General features: G+C 39.6%; 1 protein-coding gene across 2 annotated transcripts in view; it reads right to left on the bottom strand.

Annotated features, from left to right (window-relative positions):
- The window catches only part of PALLD (palladin, cytoskeletal associated protein), a 386386-nt gene that overhangs the window by 22264 nt on the left and 348533 nt on the right, over positions 1-15589 (bottom strand). Inside the window, exons 10-13 of one of the 2 annotated variants that reach the window (XM_045997079.1) lie at positions 7971-8106; positions 4735-4833; positions 3893-3943; positions 2398-2619 (exon numbers count right to left, since the gene is read on the bottom strand). In XM_045997079.1, the coding sequence (XP_045853035.1) occupies positions 2398-2619; positions 3893-3943; positions 4735-4833; positions 7971-8106 (508 nt within the window). The remainder of the gene's footprint in view (positions 1-2397; positions 2620-3892; positions 3944-4734; positions 4834-7970; positions 8107-15589) is intronic. The other variant, XM_045997081.1, reaches the window with a different exon arrangement.

The raw sequence follows: 15589 nt of genomic DNA, 5'->3' as shown, positions 1-15589 counted from the left end.
GGGATCTGACTGCTGAAAATTTTCCAACTCCTGTTTTTCAATTAGCTCTAAATTTACAGACTGTATTATTAATCTCCAGAACTTAAGAATGGATCATCTAGACTCATAATCCTTAGTTCTAAAAATTAAATTAGAGTAAGCATGATACTTCATAGTTTTCATTCTCTTCTTGGTGGTTTTATATTTTCTGATGGAACAAAGAAGCTGTGATTAGTATAGTTTCTTCCTTTTGCATTCTTGCCACCACGCCAGTTCTTCAGACTTGTTTCTTCACTTTAATCATACTTCTCACCTCCATTATACTTGGAATACAACTTTCCAATGAGAATGAACTAATAGTCCCAATAATTTTATCAAGCCTGCTAATGGAGAGGGAAGAGGAGGGTACAAGAGAAGAAAAGAGGGTGAATTAGAAATTCCTTTCAATCTTCTCATGTCCCCATATGGAACAAGCATGTCAGAAGCAGAATACATTTTTTTTTTAAACATAAGCTAAAAAAAAAAAGGATTTTTTTTTTTAAACATAATGACTATCCCATACCTTAATAGGCCTAATGTAATTTATATACCATGTGCAGAAGAAATGATTCTTCAGTAAACCAGGGAGGGAAGAAAAAGAACTGCAGTGAGGACAAGAGGAAGGAAGGAGAAGGAAGAAGTGAAAGAAGACAATCTAACAATAAAAATTCTTAAAAAATTAAGCCTTGTAAAGCTGTGAAACATTTAAATTCCTACTAGAAAAGCAAAGTTATGTTAAACACAAAGCTCATCTTTCAGGTGAACATAGTGTTCTTTAAAACAAGAATTAGTGATCTTAGAACTTAATTAATGATCTAAAGCCTTGAGTAAGACTTAAAAATAACAAGGGATCTTTGTGAAGATTTTGGAAGCTTAATGTACAATTTCTTGTTGAGTTTCATTCATAAGCTGCACACTTATTTTTAGTATATGAATTTGATATGTTTGTGAATACACAGCAATTATCCAAATTATGCAAAGAATAAAGTTTTTTCTAATAACATTTTATTATAAAAGTCTCATCTTAGAAGGTAGATATGCATTTGAAAATTTAAGGCTATTTTCTTTACTTTTTCTCTCTGACACCAGTGTTAAGCTTCTTAATTTCAGTGAGTGTATTTTTCATTTCTATATGCTTATTTTACAAATTTGCCTGGTCTTTGGTACTGTCCTGGTTTTTTCTTCATTAAAGTTTCTATTTCTTTCATTTATTTTTTATTTTTAAAAAAATTTTTATTTGACGGAGAGAGAGAAAGAGAGAGAGAGTGCACAAACGGGATGAAGGGCAGAGAGAGAAGTAGACACCCTGCTGAGCAGGGAGCCCAATGCTGGACATGATTCCAGGACTCTGGGATCATGACCTGAGCTGAAGGCAGGCACTTAACGACTGAGCCACCCAGATGCCCCTTTGTTTCTTTTGCTATTGATTCTTTTTCTCGTTGTTTCTTATATGGTTTATAAGTTTTCACTGTGAATTTCTTCTTCCTCCCTCTTACCCTACAGAAGTTTGATATGCTCCCAGTTGTGAGTGTTCTCTGGGGCAGTTTTTGCTTACTTCTGCCAGAAACAAGGATTTTAATCATCCTGGGCTAAATTTCACATTAATTTTGCAGCGTTTGGCTTCCTATCATGTGAAAGTGTGAATGTGGAGTTTCTCTTTCTCACGGGCACCTTTTTTATTCTTTCCTCCCAAGTTATAGGGAAAAGCATAATTCTGTTTATTGCTTTCTGGACTAGTGAGCAGTTATTCTCGCCTCCCTTTAAAGACTGGGCAACTCTTTATCCAGCCATTTCCACGTGTCTATAGGAAGAGGGCTCCCATCTAGGTCAGTCTAGTCCTCCTGAGTTTTCAGAAGTTCCTTTGAATATCCTTTCTCAACAGTATTCCGGCCTCTAGCCCTTTGTAAATATAGAAGCTTTGGTTTTGTAGCTTAAAGATCTGAAGTTTTTATAATCCATGGTAAGCACTGCTTCTCTGTATGGTACACAGCATGGGGTTCATGTTCAAGCCTGGCAGCTCACCAGCTCCCTGACCTCGGACAAGTTAATTAAACCTAACTGAGCTCAGTTCAGTCACCTGCAATTTGGGAGTGACATTGATAACATCACATGAGTAAATGATGTAGGTGTATGAAAAGCTCCTTGTCGATTATTTGTTATTCTCCTATTCTAGTCTTCAAGCCCAAACTCTACTCTTCTACTCTTTTTGGTTTCTAATGCCTCCTGAGGAAGGCCCTGAACTTAACAGTACTTCAAACATTTTACATCACGGGTACTGAGAAAGGTAGTCTGTATCTCTTCCTTCTGTTATCCACTCTATTTTGGAAGCTAAACTTCCACAGAAAACAGGACTCTTAAAAAGCCATGTTTTCAGCTTACCTTTGGCTTTGGATTCCCAGTCACCCTGCATGTGAAAGTTACAGGCATTCCCTCAAAGATCTTGTAATGTTTCAGCTTCATCTCAAAGAACGGTGCCACTGCATTTTCCACAGGTACGTCCCCATATTGAATGTCATCACCCGATTCATCCACAGGAGACCTTTCTAGCCTGTACTCGATCTCACTGATGAGTCTCTGTTCACAGCTGGAGACTTTGTATTCCTATATCAGGCAAAAAAAGGTCATGTTAGCAACCTCAGTCCCTTGTGGCCCCACGTGTCTCAGGAGTCTTATTCTCCTCTCCAGTGAGGCACGCCTAAGACAGTGATCTTTTTACCAGAGACTTAAAAACAAGTCTGAGTCCAACTCAATTCCATATAAAACAAAAACATCTGGAAGTAAGTATATATGATATTTCAGATTATCTTCAGGTCTTGTCATCCTCCTCCCCCCAAAAACTATGAAGATGAATTTTTCTCTTTTCTCTCATGGGGTTGTGGAGAAAGAAACATGCAACAGCTCTGTGTTCCTAAACAGTTCATAGAAATAGAAACATGGTGGAACACTGATTTCTTTCTGTAGGTGAAAGCTGTGTAGGGCGACAGTGCATGGGGCTAGTGGCTGCAGGGTTACAGAGCATTTTATCAAGCAGATAATGGAAAAATGGCATTTTTTTTCTTCACTCCTAACAATTCTCAGTCACATAGCCTCTGAACTCCTCCTTTGGCTTTGCAGTTAGTAGGAACTACTCTCCAGCCTCTTTGAAAGAAAACCAGAATTGACAATTCAGTCAAAATTTTGATTAAAAAGGCAAAAACAGAGTAGCATCAACATCCCTTGGCAATTAAGGGGGGTCCTACAGTTCTCTTGCTTACAAAGCACAATGAAAACAAGGCAGCTCATTACCAAATACTCTCTTTAGCTAGGTTTTCTCATAAAAAAGCTGCCCCACCTTAAAAAACTATTGTCTTGAGGAAAGAAATACAACAGTATGAATAAAACTGCAAAAAATATAGGACTTTTTGTTTTTAATTACTATCAAATTAATCAGTTTAAGGGACTTTTTCTTGAGCGTAGCAGGGGAACAAAATTAGTGATTCAGGTTTTCTGCTGATTAGTGATTTCTAACTGTGTATGTGAGGGAAAATAAAGACATTTTTTCTACACACATATTTTGACTAGATGTTAAGAATATAATTGGAAATATTCACTACCTATTTCACACGATTTCAATAAAACTATGTTTCTCCCCAGAAACTGTTCTGCATTAAAACACAGGACAGGAAAAAGAATCAAATTCAAGTTTGTAATATATGACAAAAAGCACAGTAGTGCAGTAATTCTGTTCATATGATATTAAATAAAAATAGACACTGGTTATACTATATTTAATTAATATATGGCAGTAAAGACAGATACACAGGGAAACAAGGAAAAACACAAGAAAACAGATACAGTGAAAGACCGGAAGGGGAAGAAAGGTGAAAAGCTTAACCTTTTGACCATCCAGATGACTCCCTACAGAAGCATGAGAAGACCCAATTTCCTGTAATGGTAGAAAAAAAGAAGTGAAGACTAATAACAGAAATAAGAATCTAGCAAAATTTCTAGTTTTCTTTAAGAGATTTTTGTGGTAGCAAGATTTAATGCAGAAAAGTCTTCAGATATTGAAGGCAGATCTATTTTTCAACATCTACGAGAGTTTACTTGATCCTTTAAACTTGTTTTAAAATGCTTTCTTTAATCTTGAGACTACACCTGGAAACTCCAAGCAGAAGCAGTGGAGATTATAAAACAGGCTACATCAAATCCATGAAGGGACTTTTTCTTGAGCGTAGCAGGGGAACAAAATTAGTGATTCAGGTTTTCTGCTGATTACTGATTTCTAACTGTGTATGTGAGGGAAAATAAAGACATCATTTTTTTCTACACACATATTTTGACTAGATGTTAAGAATATAATTGGAAATATGCACTACCTATTTCACACAGTTTCAATAAAACTATGTTTCTCCCCAGAAACTGTTCTGCATTATAACACAGGACAGGAAAAACAGAAAGATACTTGAAAGGAGAATAAACTGACCAATAAGAAGATAAAAGGACAGGTATCACTGACTGAAATAACTCTTACCAGTCACTTCACACACCTGTGTGGCACATGCTGTGTGTTCAATAAATATTAGCTATGAGAGTGATTGGTGATATTAATACTGCTTTTCTTTGACTTGCCCTCTAATTCTCAGAATTGACCCCAAGAATAGTATCCATAAAGAGGATGGGGAGAGGAGTGAGAATAATTATTATTTTTCTAATTAGTCCAGAAGAACACAGTACCTGATTAGCTGCTTCCTCTTCTGGCTCCTGAATATTAAAAACAGTTGCACTGTCAGCACCTAGTAATCGACGAGCCATTCTCTCTTCATATGTTAACCTCTAAACAAAGCAAGTCACAAAAAATACAAAATGAGAAAATTCACAATTACATACTGCCTCATAAGGAATTTTAAAAAATGAGTTTTGAGGGGCGCCTGGGTGGCTCAGTGGGTTGAGCCGCTGCCTTCGGCTCAGGTCATGATCTCAGGGTCCTGGGATCGAGTCCCGCATCGGGCTCTCTGCTCAGCGGGGAGCCCGCTTCCCTCTCTCTCTCTCTCTGCCTGCCTCTCTGCCTTGTTGTGATTTCTCTCTGTCAAATAAATAAATAAAATCTTAAAAAAAAAAATGAGTTTTGATGTTTTCTATAACTGTTGTCTCTCAACCTTCAGTACCTGTCTATAAAAGGAGTCTGTTTCATTCAGTTGTTCAGTTGTTCTCTCACCTCCCCTTCTGGTCTCAGTGGCTTAATCCTATGTTGGGAGATGGGGTAACTACTCTTGAGAGCCACCAACTGAGACAGCACAAATTTAAGGTGAATATAATAACCAAACAAAGCAGAAACCACAAAGAAAATACCTGTCATATGCTAATCCTTACGGATGCATATAGAGAAAAAAGATACTCAAAGAGCAAAATATTTTTTAAAGGAAATGTTATTTTTATTGCCATCCCAACAATCTTTGAGACAGCGTATCTGCTCCAAGCCTCTGATAAGGGACGTTTTAGACTAGCTGGCAGTGAGGGTCCCCTCTGTTTGGGATTCTCACCTCCTAGGCTGCTGTGTAGCAGGTGAATGGAGGCAAATATAATAGTCCCCAAAGAATGATTACACATGGCTGAATCAGCAAAAGGACTGTGAAAGATACTTGTCAAAGCTAGTATCCATAATTCAAGATTCTGCTCGGAGGAAGACTGCTTGCCCATCAGGCAAACAAAGTGGTAATGCTTTTGCATCTAGCAGCCAGTATTCTAGATTTGGCCAAAACATATTTGCTGGGCCATTCTTACACAAAAGAAATGCCAATGTTTTTGTTCTGTCTGTTGGCCTGTTTCCTGCCTTTGAGTTTTGGTTCTAAAATGCCTTAGAATTACAGGTCTGAGAAGAACTTTCAGAGACCTTCTGTCCCATAAACACGTGTTTGATTCAAAATAGAGAATAATTAGTAAGGCAGGATCTTAAAAAAATACAGAAGTTATTTCAGTCAAGTTCCAAACTTCTGAACATAGATGCAAATTCTATTGGAACTCTCTAATCAGGAAAATATGTTGAATAAATTTACAATTTCCAGTAATTGCTGGTTCTAGTCCCAGCTGAAACCGGGAAGTGAAACAAGTCCATGCCAAATGACAAATAGTCCTGAAGTTCATATAATTTCATTTACTAAAGAAGGGGTGGAGGATAAGACGGGGTAGAGGTATGTGTTTTGGTGCATGGACTGTCTCAGTCCAAGTATGTTATTATTTAAATTAATTTTCTCACATCGGTTAAAGAATCACTGAATTCAATTTTCAAAAAGAGTTTTAAATACCTGCTCTCTTCAAAAGCCTTCTCCGTGTTTTCATGGAGAACTGTATGAACATCAAAGGTAGGACTGGAGTAATTTCCACTCTTTTCCTTATAAGCAGAAATACCAGTTTGATACCTAGTCCTCTGCCAGAATGCACCTGCTACCACTAAAAGCCAAACTTACTTCAATTTTGTTTCTAAACCACTAGGCCATGTGGATATCCAAGCCCTGTCTATGGAAGCCAAAAATAAGAGTAGAATAATATGCAGCACTAGGAAAAAGTTGTCCTTTTAAGCCTCTCAAATGTGGTAATCTATGGAACTCATTGTGAATGTCGCTCACTGCTAAACAGATAGATATACATATAATATACATAGTATAATATAACAGCTTATAGATGTCTTAAGTCTCTTTGAGCAAGAGATTCTTAGTCCATAAGGAATATTTAAACAAAGACCCAAAAAACGAGAAATGCCTTTACCTGGCTTGAGTAAGTTCCCATAAGTATCTGTTTTAATCTTTCAAAGGCTTCAGTTGACAGAGCCAGGGAAAACTTCCAGAGTATGCACATTTACACATGCAATTACTTGTTTCAGGGACAAAATATTTTCCCTTTGTGAAAATCTTCTATTCTCAATGAAATGAATGACCAACACAAGATCTCATTAGAATTTTAATCTTCCTGAACTCAGATTAGGATGCCCTAATAATTAAAAGCAGCATTCAGTACCCTTCCTCTACCCTTCACCTTTCCAATCAAACACGTTTTGTTCTCACATTTTTATTTATCGATGTGTGAGAATTAAAATTCCTAGAAAACATACTTAACATAGAGAGCTTTCTACTCTGAAAAAAAGGTATCTGAGAGGGAGCTCTCCTACAAAGAGGCCCTTTTCTTCTTCTGCTTAAGAGCCGGGCAAATTTTTCTGGTGATAATTCCAAAATAAAGCCACACAAGGCTCCTTTCCTTCACCTGGAAAACCTTATTTGCGAGACTTGTTCTTCCTGTCCCCTTAAAAATACTCAGATGTGATAAGAAGATGGGTCAGTAAAAAACGAGAAACAACTGATGAGGAAATATTGAAGTCCAATGGCAAAAACATCTTATATATATATATTGTTTACCAGATCTACTGTACAGATAGCAGAACAATACTGTGAAACAAGTGTTACTCTTTCAGATTACCACCGAATCAGTATCTAGTAATGGTCTACTAGAACAGTACTGGACTTCAGGGGTCATTTCCTCAGTAAAGACAGCCTTTGTGTAGAAGGCGTACACGTCAGAGAATCCACATTCTCCTTTTGGTAGATACAGATCATTCCAGAGCACACCTTACCCCTCCTACCCAGCCCAGATTTGTTCCTGTTTCTTTGTAATGCTGCAGTTCCTCATTTGTTTTAGTCCCCACCTTAAAATCAGCCCTTCCTCTTTATCTGCAACTTGCTAACTTCACTCCAAGAATGGTTTTCATGAATGGCAGGAAAGAGTGGGGGCCAGGTCGAGGGAAGCCTTTCCCCTTTCTCCCTTTTCCCCAGATTCAGGCCATAATGCTAAGAAGAATATTGAGATTTAGGGTAAATGAAATCAATTTTGTGGCCAAACTGCAAGAACCAAAGTGTAGGAAGAGCTCTCTGATGTGGGTAGCTACTATTCCAAGTTCAGGCCCCAAATCCATCTCTGCGTACCGGCTGGCCATTGTTCAGGAGGTCCTCCTTGAAGCGAAGTTTTCGTTCCAGGTCTTGAATGACAGCATCCTTTGTGCCTTGAATCTCCTCATCAGAAGCTATTCTAGCAGTTCTGTTGGCCTTCTTTGGAAATCCCCTGCAGGACAAAAGCACAAGGCACTAGAGTCACTTGTCAGGCACATGGGTATCCTGTGACCCAGGAGCACTCCGCTCTCATTAGTAATACTGGGGAGTCCTGAGGCCTGTGCTGCTCCTGTCCATTCCCATGGTTCTTTGCTGAACTTCCCCTGATTTTGTGGGGGTTCACCTTCCAGTGTGCTTAGAGAAGGTGACTGCCTCCCCAAATTCAGGTGTGACTGACCTACGTCGAATGGTCACAATCCCGTGGACAGTGGTTAGTGTGGCCAGAGGCAGGTGATGGAGCCTGGCCACGAGACTGGGGAAATGGAAGTTGGAAAGGGTGAGGTGCTCTAGTGAAAAATGTCTCATCTCTAAAAAGCCACATGCAGGAAGAAGTGCCCCTCTTCTTTCACCGGCTCCAACAGTGTTAAAATGTGATGCCCCACACTGCTATGTCCACACTGAGATCAAGGGGAGAACCTGCAACATGCTGATGATGACAGCTTGGAAAGACAAGAGATCCCGGAGCCCTGATTGTGTTTTTGGGACACAGGTGACCTGCTGGTGGAGCCGCCTGACCCCACACTTGTTATGTAAATCAATAAACCAGGGGCATTTGATCTCCTGGTAGTTGAGTCTTTGGATATGAACTGCAGAAAATATCCTGATAGCTTTTCCAGGTTCCTCCTTTTCTAGTCATTCGCTTTGAAGTTCAAATGGAGGGTGTTAAACACTGGTATTAAAATAGTGTGATATCCTGTGTTTGAGTATCAAAAACCAGGTCAGACTCTGTTGTATCCTACTGCCTGGAAGTTGATCTTGATTTTTAAGAGTTGGGCGGTGAAGCTGTGACACATGACCACTAAGAGCCATAGGAATCATGACTTATAACCTCAATTTTTGCAACCATACAGTCCTTCAACAAAAATGTGCATTCTGTGTATGCTTTCCTGAGCCTGGCCCCTCTGGCCTTTACTCTCCTTCTCAGGACAATGTCCTCAGCCTGCAGGTTTCAGTTTACTGTCCCCTTGGAAAGGAGGACCCTGACCAAGTCTACCCATTAGTTATTGTACCGTGTTTGTTTTCTTCATAGCACTTATCAAACTGTTTTAATATATGCTCTTTTTAACTGTCTCTTCACACCCTGCCTCTGGTTAATCAAAATGCTTGTCAAATAGCAGACCTGAAAATAACGTTCATGGAGTAAGTGAATGGATGTACTAGACATCTTCACTTCTTGTCTCCGCCCCCCGCAAAAGATTTTATTTATTGGGGCACCTAGGTGGCTCAGTTGGTTGAACATCTGCCTCTGGCTCAGGTCATGATCCCAGAGACCTGGGATTGAGCCCTGCATTGGGCTCCCTGCTCTGCAGGGAGTCTACTTCTCCCTCTGACCTCTCCCCTCTCATGCTCTCTCTCTCTCTCATTCTCTCTCTCAAATATATAAATAAAAAATTTAGAGATTTTGGAGAAAGAGAGAGAGAGAGCACACAAACAGGGGGAAAGGAGCAGAGGAGAGGGAGGAGCAGACTCCCCGCTGAGCAGGGAGCCTGATGTAGGACTTGATCCTGGGACTCCACAATCATGACCTGAGCTGAAGGCAGTTGCTTAGCTGACTGAGCCACCCAGGCACCCCTAAATAAAATCTTTAAGAAAAATATTTTATTTATTTATTTGAGGGAGGAAGAGGAGGGGTGGGAAGGGTGGAGGCGAGGGGCAAAGGCAGAGGGAGAAGCAGACTCCCTGCTGAGCTGGGAGCCCAACTCAGGATGATTCTAGGACCCTGGCTGGGATCATGATCTGAGCTGAAGGCAGATGCTAACCGACTAAGCCACCTAGGCACCCCTCTATTTTCACTTCTGACCTCTCTCTGCCTTCCCCTAGACAAGAAAAATTGTCCCAAAGCCATCTATAATCAAACCACATTTAAAAAGTCAGGCTCAGAACACATACAAATTACACAGTTTTGGAAATAAATTTCTGTGCTGCTTTTGACTAAAGCCTTAACCTCTGTGAATTTAGAAGAGGTGTGTTCTGAAGTCACCTGAAAGATAAAATGAAAGCCAGCTCTGTGTTATATATATTGGAAACACATGGTTCCTAGTACTACTTTAAGCTTGACAACATAAATGAGTTGCACAGCTATGTGATAAAGAGCAGCCATTGAGACAGAAGCTTCAGTGTGTCTCTGCAGGCAGGATACACTGAGAGCCGTGTTCTCTGCACAAATAAGAAAGAAAAGGCAAAGGGCGGCTCTCAAGGCCAGAACAGATCATCTAAACAATAGAAACAGAGAATTGTTTTTTTTAAAAGACAGCCACAAGTCCTCTTGAACAAGTGAACACCTGTCTATTCATGACAGAATAAGTCCCATGGTTTAAAAAGCATTTCTCAGTATACTTGACTCTTTGGGGAACTTAAGAATGACTGCTCTGGGACAATTCATAGAGAAGCCATTCACCTTGGTTTAGGTTCTTGCCATCCAACATTTTATTGTCTCAAAGAGTACAATTAAAATTACTCTTTGACCCTCAAAAAAACCCTGGTCATTCTATATTTCTTTTAACAAGGGGATTCCCCAAACACAGAAAGATCACAAGCATTAGAGGAGCATTTACTTCATCTCTATTTCCTGCTATTTTAAAGACATTATTTTCTCTTAACTCACAGAATTTAAGGTGTCATATTCTCTTCGTTCTGAACAATTAACACTGAAATCAAATCAATCAACTGAAAGATTTTTAAATGTCTAACAGTCACTGCACAACTACTTACTGAGTATATACTAAGGTACAATGCTAGGCAAATACATCAATACAAATTCTGTTAAGCCTGTAACTGCATAGTTGGTTTGTAAGATAAGTGACTGGGTCACCTGATGACATCTTGGAATTCTGTGCAGTAGAAATTCTCTGCATAAAAGTGAAAAACAATAATACAACAAAAGCGTTATCACTATAGTCTAAAAAGCATTCTACACAACAAGGAGAAGATCAAATCCTACAGGGTGGTCTTTGATCTCGGAGGGGTTGAAAATCAAGTTGGAGAATAAATGAAGGAACAAACTATGTCTTAGTAATTCTAGGTGCAATGGGAGTTTAAAAAGTTGAATAGAGTTCTGGCTAGCATGACTGCAGAAGACTCTATCTATGAAAGAGGGAATCCTGAAAGATGATAAGGATGCAGATGAGTAGAGATAGTGAGAGAAGGAATTCAGACTCAGCAGGAATAAAGGTGTAGAAGGGAGACTGTCTTATTTTTTACTGCCTCAAACACTGTGGTTTGGCTATTTACTAATGGCTACGTGCCTCAGTTTCCTCCTCTGTAAAAGTGTAAAACATGGGTATTAAGAACATATATCTCATAGGATTATTAGGAAAATGACACTAGCTAATTACATATTAAGCACTTGGATCAGTGCCTGGCAAACTAAGGGTGGCTCTGGAGAGGCCAATGGAAACTGTCCGGTATGGAAGTCAGTCAGGGAGACGAAACTGGCTGAGGGGAACAGAATGAAAAAGGGAAAGGAGTTTAAAAAGATACCAAGAACTCTTGACTGGTTTCCGAAAAGGAGCAAATAACCTTTATTGATTGGCTTCTCATGTTCAACTCTGTTCTCGGTGCTCAGAATACAATGTTGAACGAAACTAAGTGACTGTATTTAGAAAAATTATATTCTGTGGTGAGGCTGGCAGAGTCAGGAAGTAAAAGGGTAGAAGGAAACAGCAGGAAGGTGTCAAGTGCTAGGAAGGGACGAAGTGTGAGTGGGTGACTATATTACACAATGCAGTCAGTCACAGGTCCGAGGAGGTGATGTTACCGCTGAGGCCCAAGTGACAGTGTGAAGACCTAGAGGAACAGCAAGGCCGTGCAAAGGTCACAGGTCTGAATGGGCCTGGCAGGGTCACCAGGGCATTGTGAACCCTGAGAAAAGAGGTACCGGATACAGTAATTCTCAGCCTTATTTTAATATGGAACCTTTTCTTTTTTTCAGAGAGTATCTCATTTGGATTAACATAATTCAGAAAACACTTCAAGCAACTGTTTAAAACTGAGCACAGAGCTAAGAGTTAGTATATAATGTTCTAGTAGAAACCAAAGTGGAGTATTCTTTTGTGGTAGAGGCAACAGAAAAGAAAAATAGTTGTAAGTTTTCGAGGCAAAGTTTTTGCAACTGAGTTTGTTTTCCTCTAAAACTAATTCTTTGTTGGAATTTAATGTAAAATCGCTGTGGCTGGTTCTCCCAGATGGGACCACTTTTGATAAAGAAGAGCAACAACTCATTAGGAAATTTTAAAAATACTTGGTGACAAAGAGATGATCTCCTTTCATGATGGTTTGTACAATTAAAAATAAAAATGCTTAAATGCTTACTCAAAGTAAACTGTTACTAAAACCAGAACTCTTCACAAAAACCCATACTCAGAAGCAGATCTTAACCAGTAAACAATTCATACAAGCCTACCACACTGAATATAAATACTTCAGTATATATACAGTTCAGCCCAACTCTGCAAAAAAATATTACTGATCTGTTTACTCTAGCTTCAACAGTAAGTCACTTACCATTTTAAAATAATATTCATGTGGCTGGGGGTAAAAACATCTTAAACATATACACACGCATATGGAAGGTAAAATCTTCCAGACGCAACCACCACCAAATCCTAAGAGGTTTTCTTTCTTTCTTTCTTTCTTTTTCTTAGCTACTGAATAATCTTGCAAGCATCCTGCCCTTGATATATTAGTCTAGGTCAGTTCTGTCAGTGTATTCCAGAAACTCAGATCTCCAGAGTACAACACTGATTTAAGAGGTAATGTACCTATCTAGCAGCCAAAGAACTTTTCTAATTACTGAAAGTCCTCTTATTCTCTTCTCATATTCACTGATCTCTAACAGTGACTAAAGTCCACAAAATTTCACAGTAAGCAGAGTCATTAACATGCTGGCATTTAGGAATCCCTCATATTCAAGAATGTAATGTGTGAATTAATATATAAAAGAGCCCAAGATACACAAACTGAGTTTTTGTATATCAATTCTATTTTTTCTAACTGAATTTTATTATGAAACCAAAGCTGTTAGAGTCCAAGTGGATAACCTGCACTCATACCTGAAGGAAAGTAAACGCCTTTGTAAATAACATTATCTTTTGGATTCTCTAAAGAATAAACTTACACACATGTGTGTACTCTACCACTACTTGGTACAGAGCCATCCAAGATGAGGATGGCTGATTCTGATCTGTTCCGGGGCAGACATTTCAACAGAATCATCATCAGTCACAGCCGCCCATGAGATCTCATTTGCTAATTTGCCAGGAAATACTTGCCTGGGATTGGATGCAACGTTCTGGGTGATCTTCTAAGATACTAGTGAACCCGGTAACAAGAGCCTAGGGAAGCCCCCAACCCCTTCAGGCCTCTGCCTCTGATGGGGAATGACAAAGCCCCCCACCTACCCATTTCCTGCAAGATGGAAGAAAGACTGGAATAATGAGATAATGTCTGCAGAGTCCAATGCAGCTTTTGTCTTTTCTGTTAGTCACTATCTAACTACTGTCTTGACTTGAGAAACTGCCTAAAATACAAATAAATCTTTGCAAACTTTTCCTTAAGACTTAGGGGTTTCTGTTTTGTTGGTTTGCAGCTCTTTTCTTTGATCAAGAAATAGCAGACATCAGATTTATCTGCGATCAACCTGGGCAATACACCCAGGCTGTCACATGACTCTGTCTTTGTTCAGGCTTATTCCAGAGCCCTGGGAAATTCCTTCACCTCTTGGCACTCTCACCTTGAATGCGCAGTGATGACAGTGTCCCCACCTACCTGTTTCTTATAAATCGGGGAGAAGGAGTGGGACCATGAGATCATGTAAAGAGCTGAATGCCTACAGAGTACAAGCTCTCATGAAAACATCCACATAAAAGCTCTTATTGACACATGCTTTTTCTTTTGACAAACATGGGATAACATTTCAAACCAAAGGCCTACTTAGACAAAAGAGGCAATTAAGAGTATGAAACATTGTAGCACTGTAGCTTTGTGGCACTCCCTTATGAGAACAGATTCTAAGAATGTGAAGGTGGACAAAAACTACAGTGCCAGCCAGTGCCAGTCTGGTTTCGGAGATAGTTCTGATCTGATTCACCTGGAGACTTGGTACAGCTGCTCAGAGACCAGCAGAGACACAACTACTGCACTCTTCCTAGGGAGCATTCCCAAATCCTTCGGATTCCCACCACCTCGTAGGAGATTTACCATGCAGAGGAGCAGGGTGACAGCAGTGGAAGCCGTAAACCTAACTATCAGCCATTGTGAGGCGAGCAGGATACATGGATTTTATCGGCTTGCAAACAGGCTTCTTTCTAAGGCATGTTTTCTCCTCACTGCCCCCATCTGAAAGATTTAGTCACATTCACATTTGTGTCTGTCAAAAGCTTTAAGCCACCGCTAGTGACCCCGGTCACCTTGGGGAAGAATGCAGCTGTCTGAAGAAAGGCACAGCAGGACCTGGATGGGCAGAAGTTCCCCAAACGGCCATCAACCAAAAACCAAATAGTGTTGCTGTGAGTCTGAGTACAGCTCACTATCAGTGGCCTTCTTGACCTTGCGGTGGATCCCTGGCATCCATAGCCTTTGTTCCCTGTCTGACCTCTGCTACCCAGACATAGGAGAAATAGAATCTTATCTTTGTGGACTATTTAAAAACTTAGTGCATGACCAGCCTACCCTTTTCTGGATTAAAATGAGGACAATGCTAAACATACAAACAGAATAAAACAACTAGTATGCCAATGATGATTAAGAAAACTGAGGTAACTGACATTTATATTTAAGATTTTGATAAAAACAAGGCAGGCAAAAACACTGTATTTCTACTTATAAGTCATGTGTAATCAATCTGTTTACTGGCACTTGACAAATATAATAAAACCACCAGAGAAATTACATATACAAGTGGAACTGAATTTGCTATCATAATCACAAATTAACAGTGAAATATAAGTGAAAGTAAAAGATTCATTTGACAACAGTTTGCCAGTTCCGACAAGTTCAAGGATGCCATAATTTGTAGTCATGGCATCCCTAACAGGGACATTCAATCTTTGGCAAATCATGTGGATTATTATGATGGAAAAAATAGCTATCCTTTCATTTTTTTTTTTTTTTTTTAGATATTAGTTATTTGACAGAGAGAGATCACAAGTAGGCAGAGAGAGAGGAGGAAGCAGGCTCCCTGCGGAGCAGAGAACCCGATGCGGGGCTCCATCCCAGGACCCTGAGATCATGACCTGAGCCAAAGGCAGCGGCTTAATCCACTAAGCCACCCAGGCGCCCCTATCCTTTCATTTTAATTCAGGATGCAAATGAGGGATCCCATAATATACCAGAGGAGAAACATGTTCCAAAAGTCACATGTATCAAACCGGAAGAGTGAATTCTTCAAGTATGTGTGATTTAGCAAAAGGAAAATTCTTGGAGACAAAAGGGTAACC

Source organism: Meles meles, chromosome 2 (assembly GCF_922984935.1).
Source record: "Meles meles chromosome 2, mMelMel3.1 paternal haplotype, whole genome shotgun sequence".
Lineage (NCBI taxonomy): Eukaryota > Metazoa > Chordata > Mammalia > Carnivora > Mustelidae > Meles > Meles meles.
The sequence above is the reverse complement of the archived record's forward strand: the minus strand, read 5'-3'. Positions and strand labels throughout refer to the sequence as shown.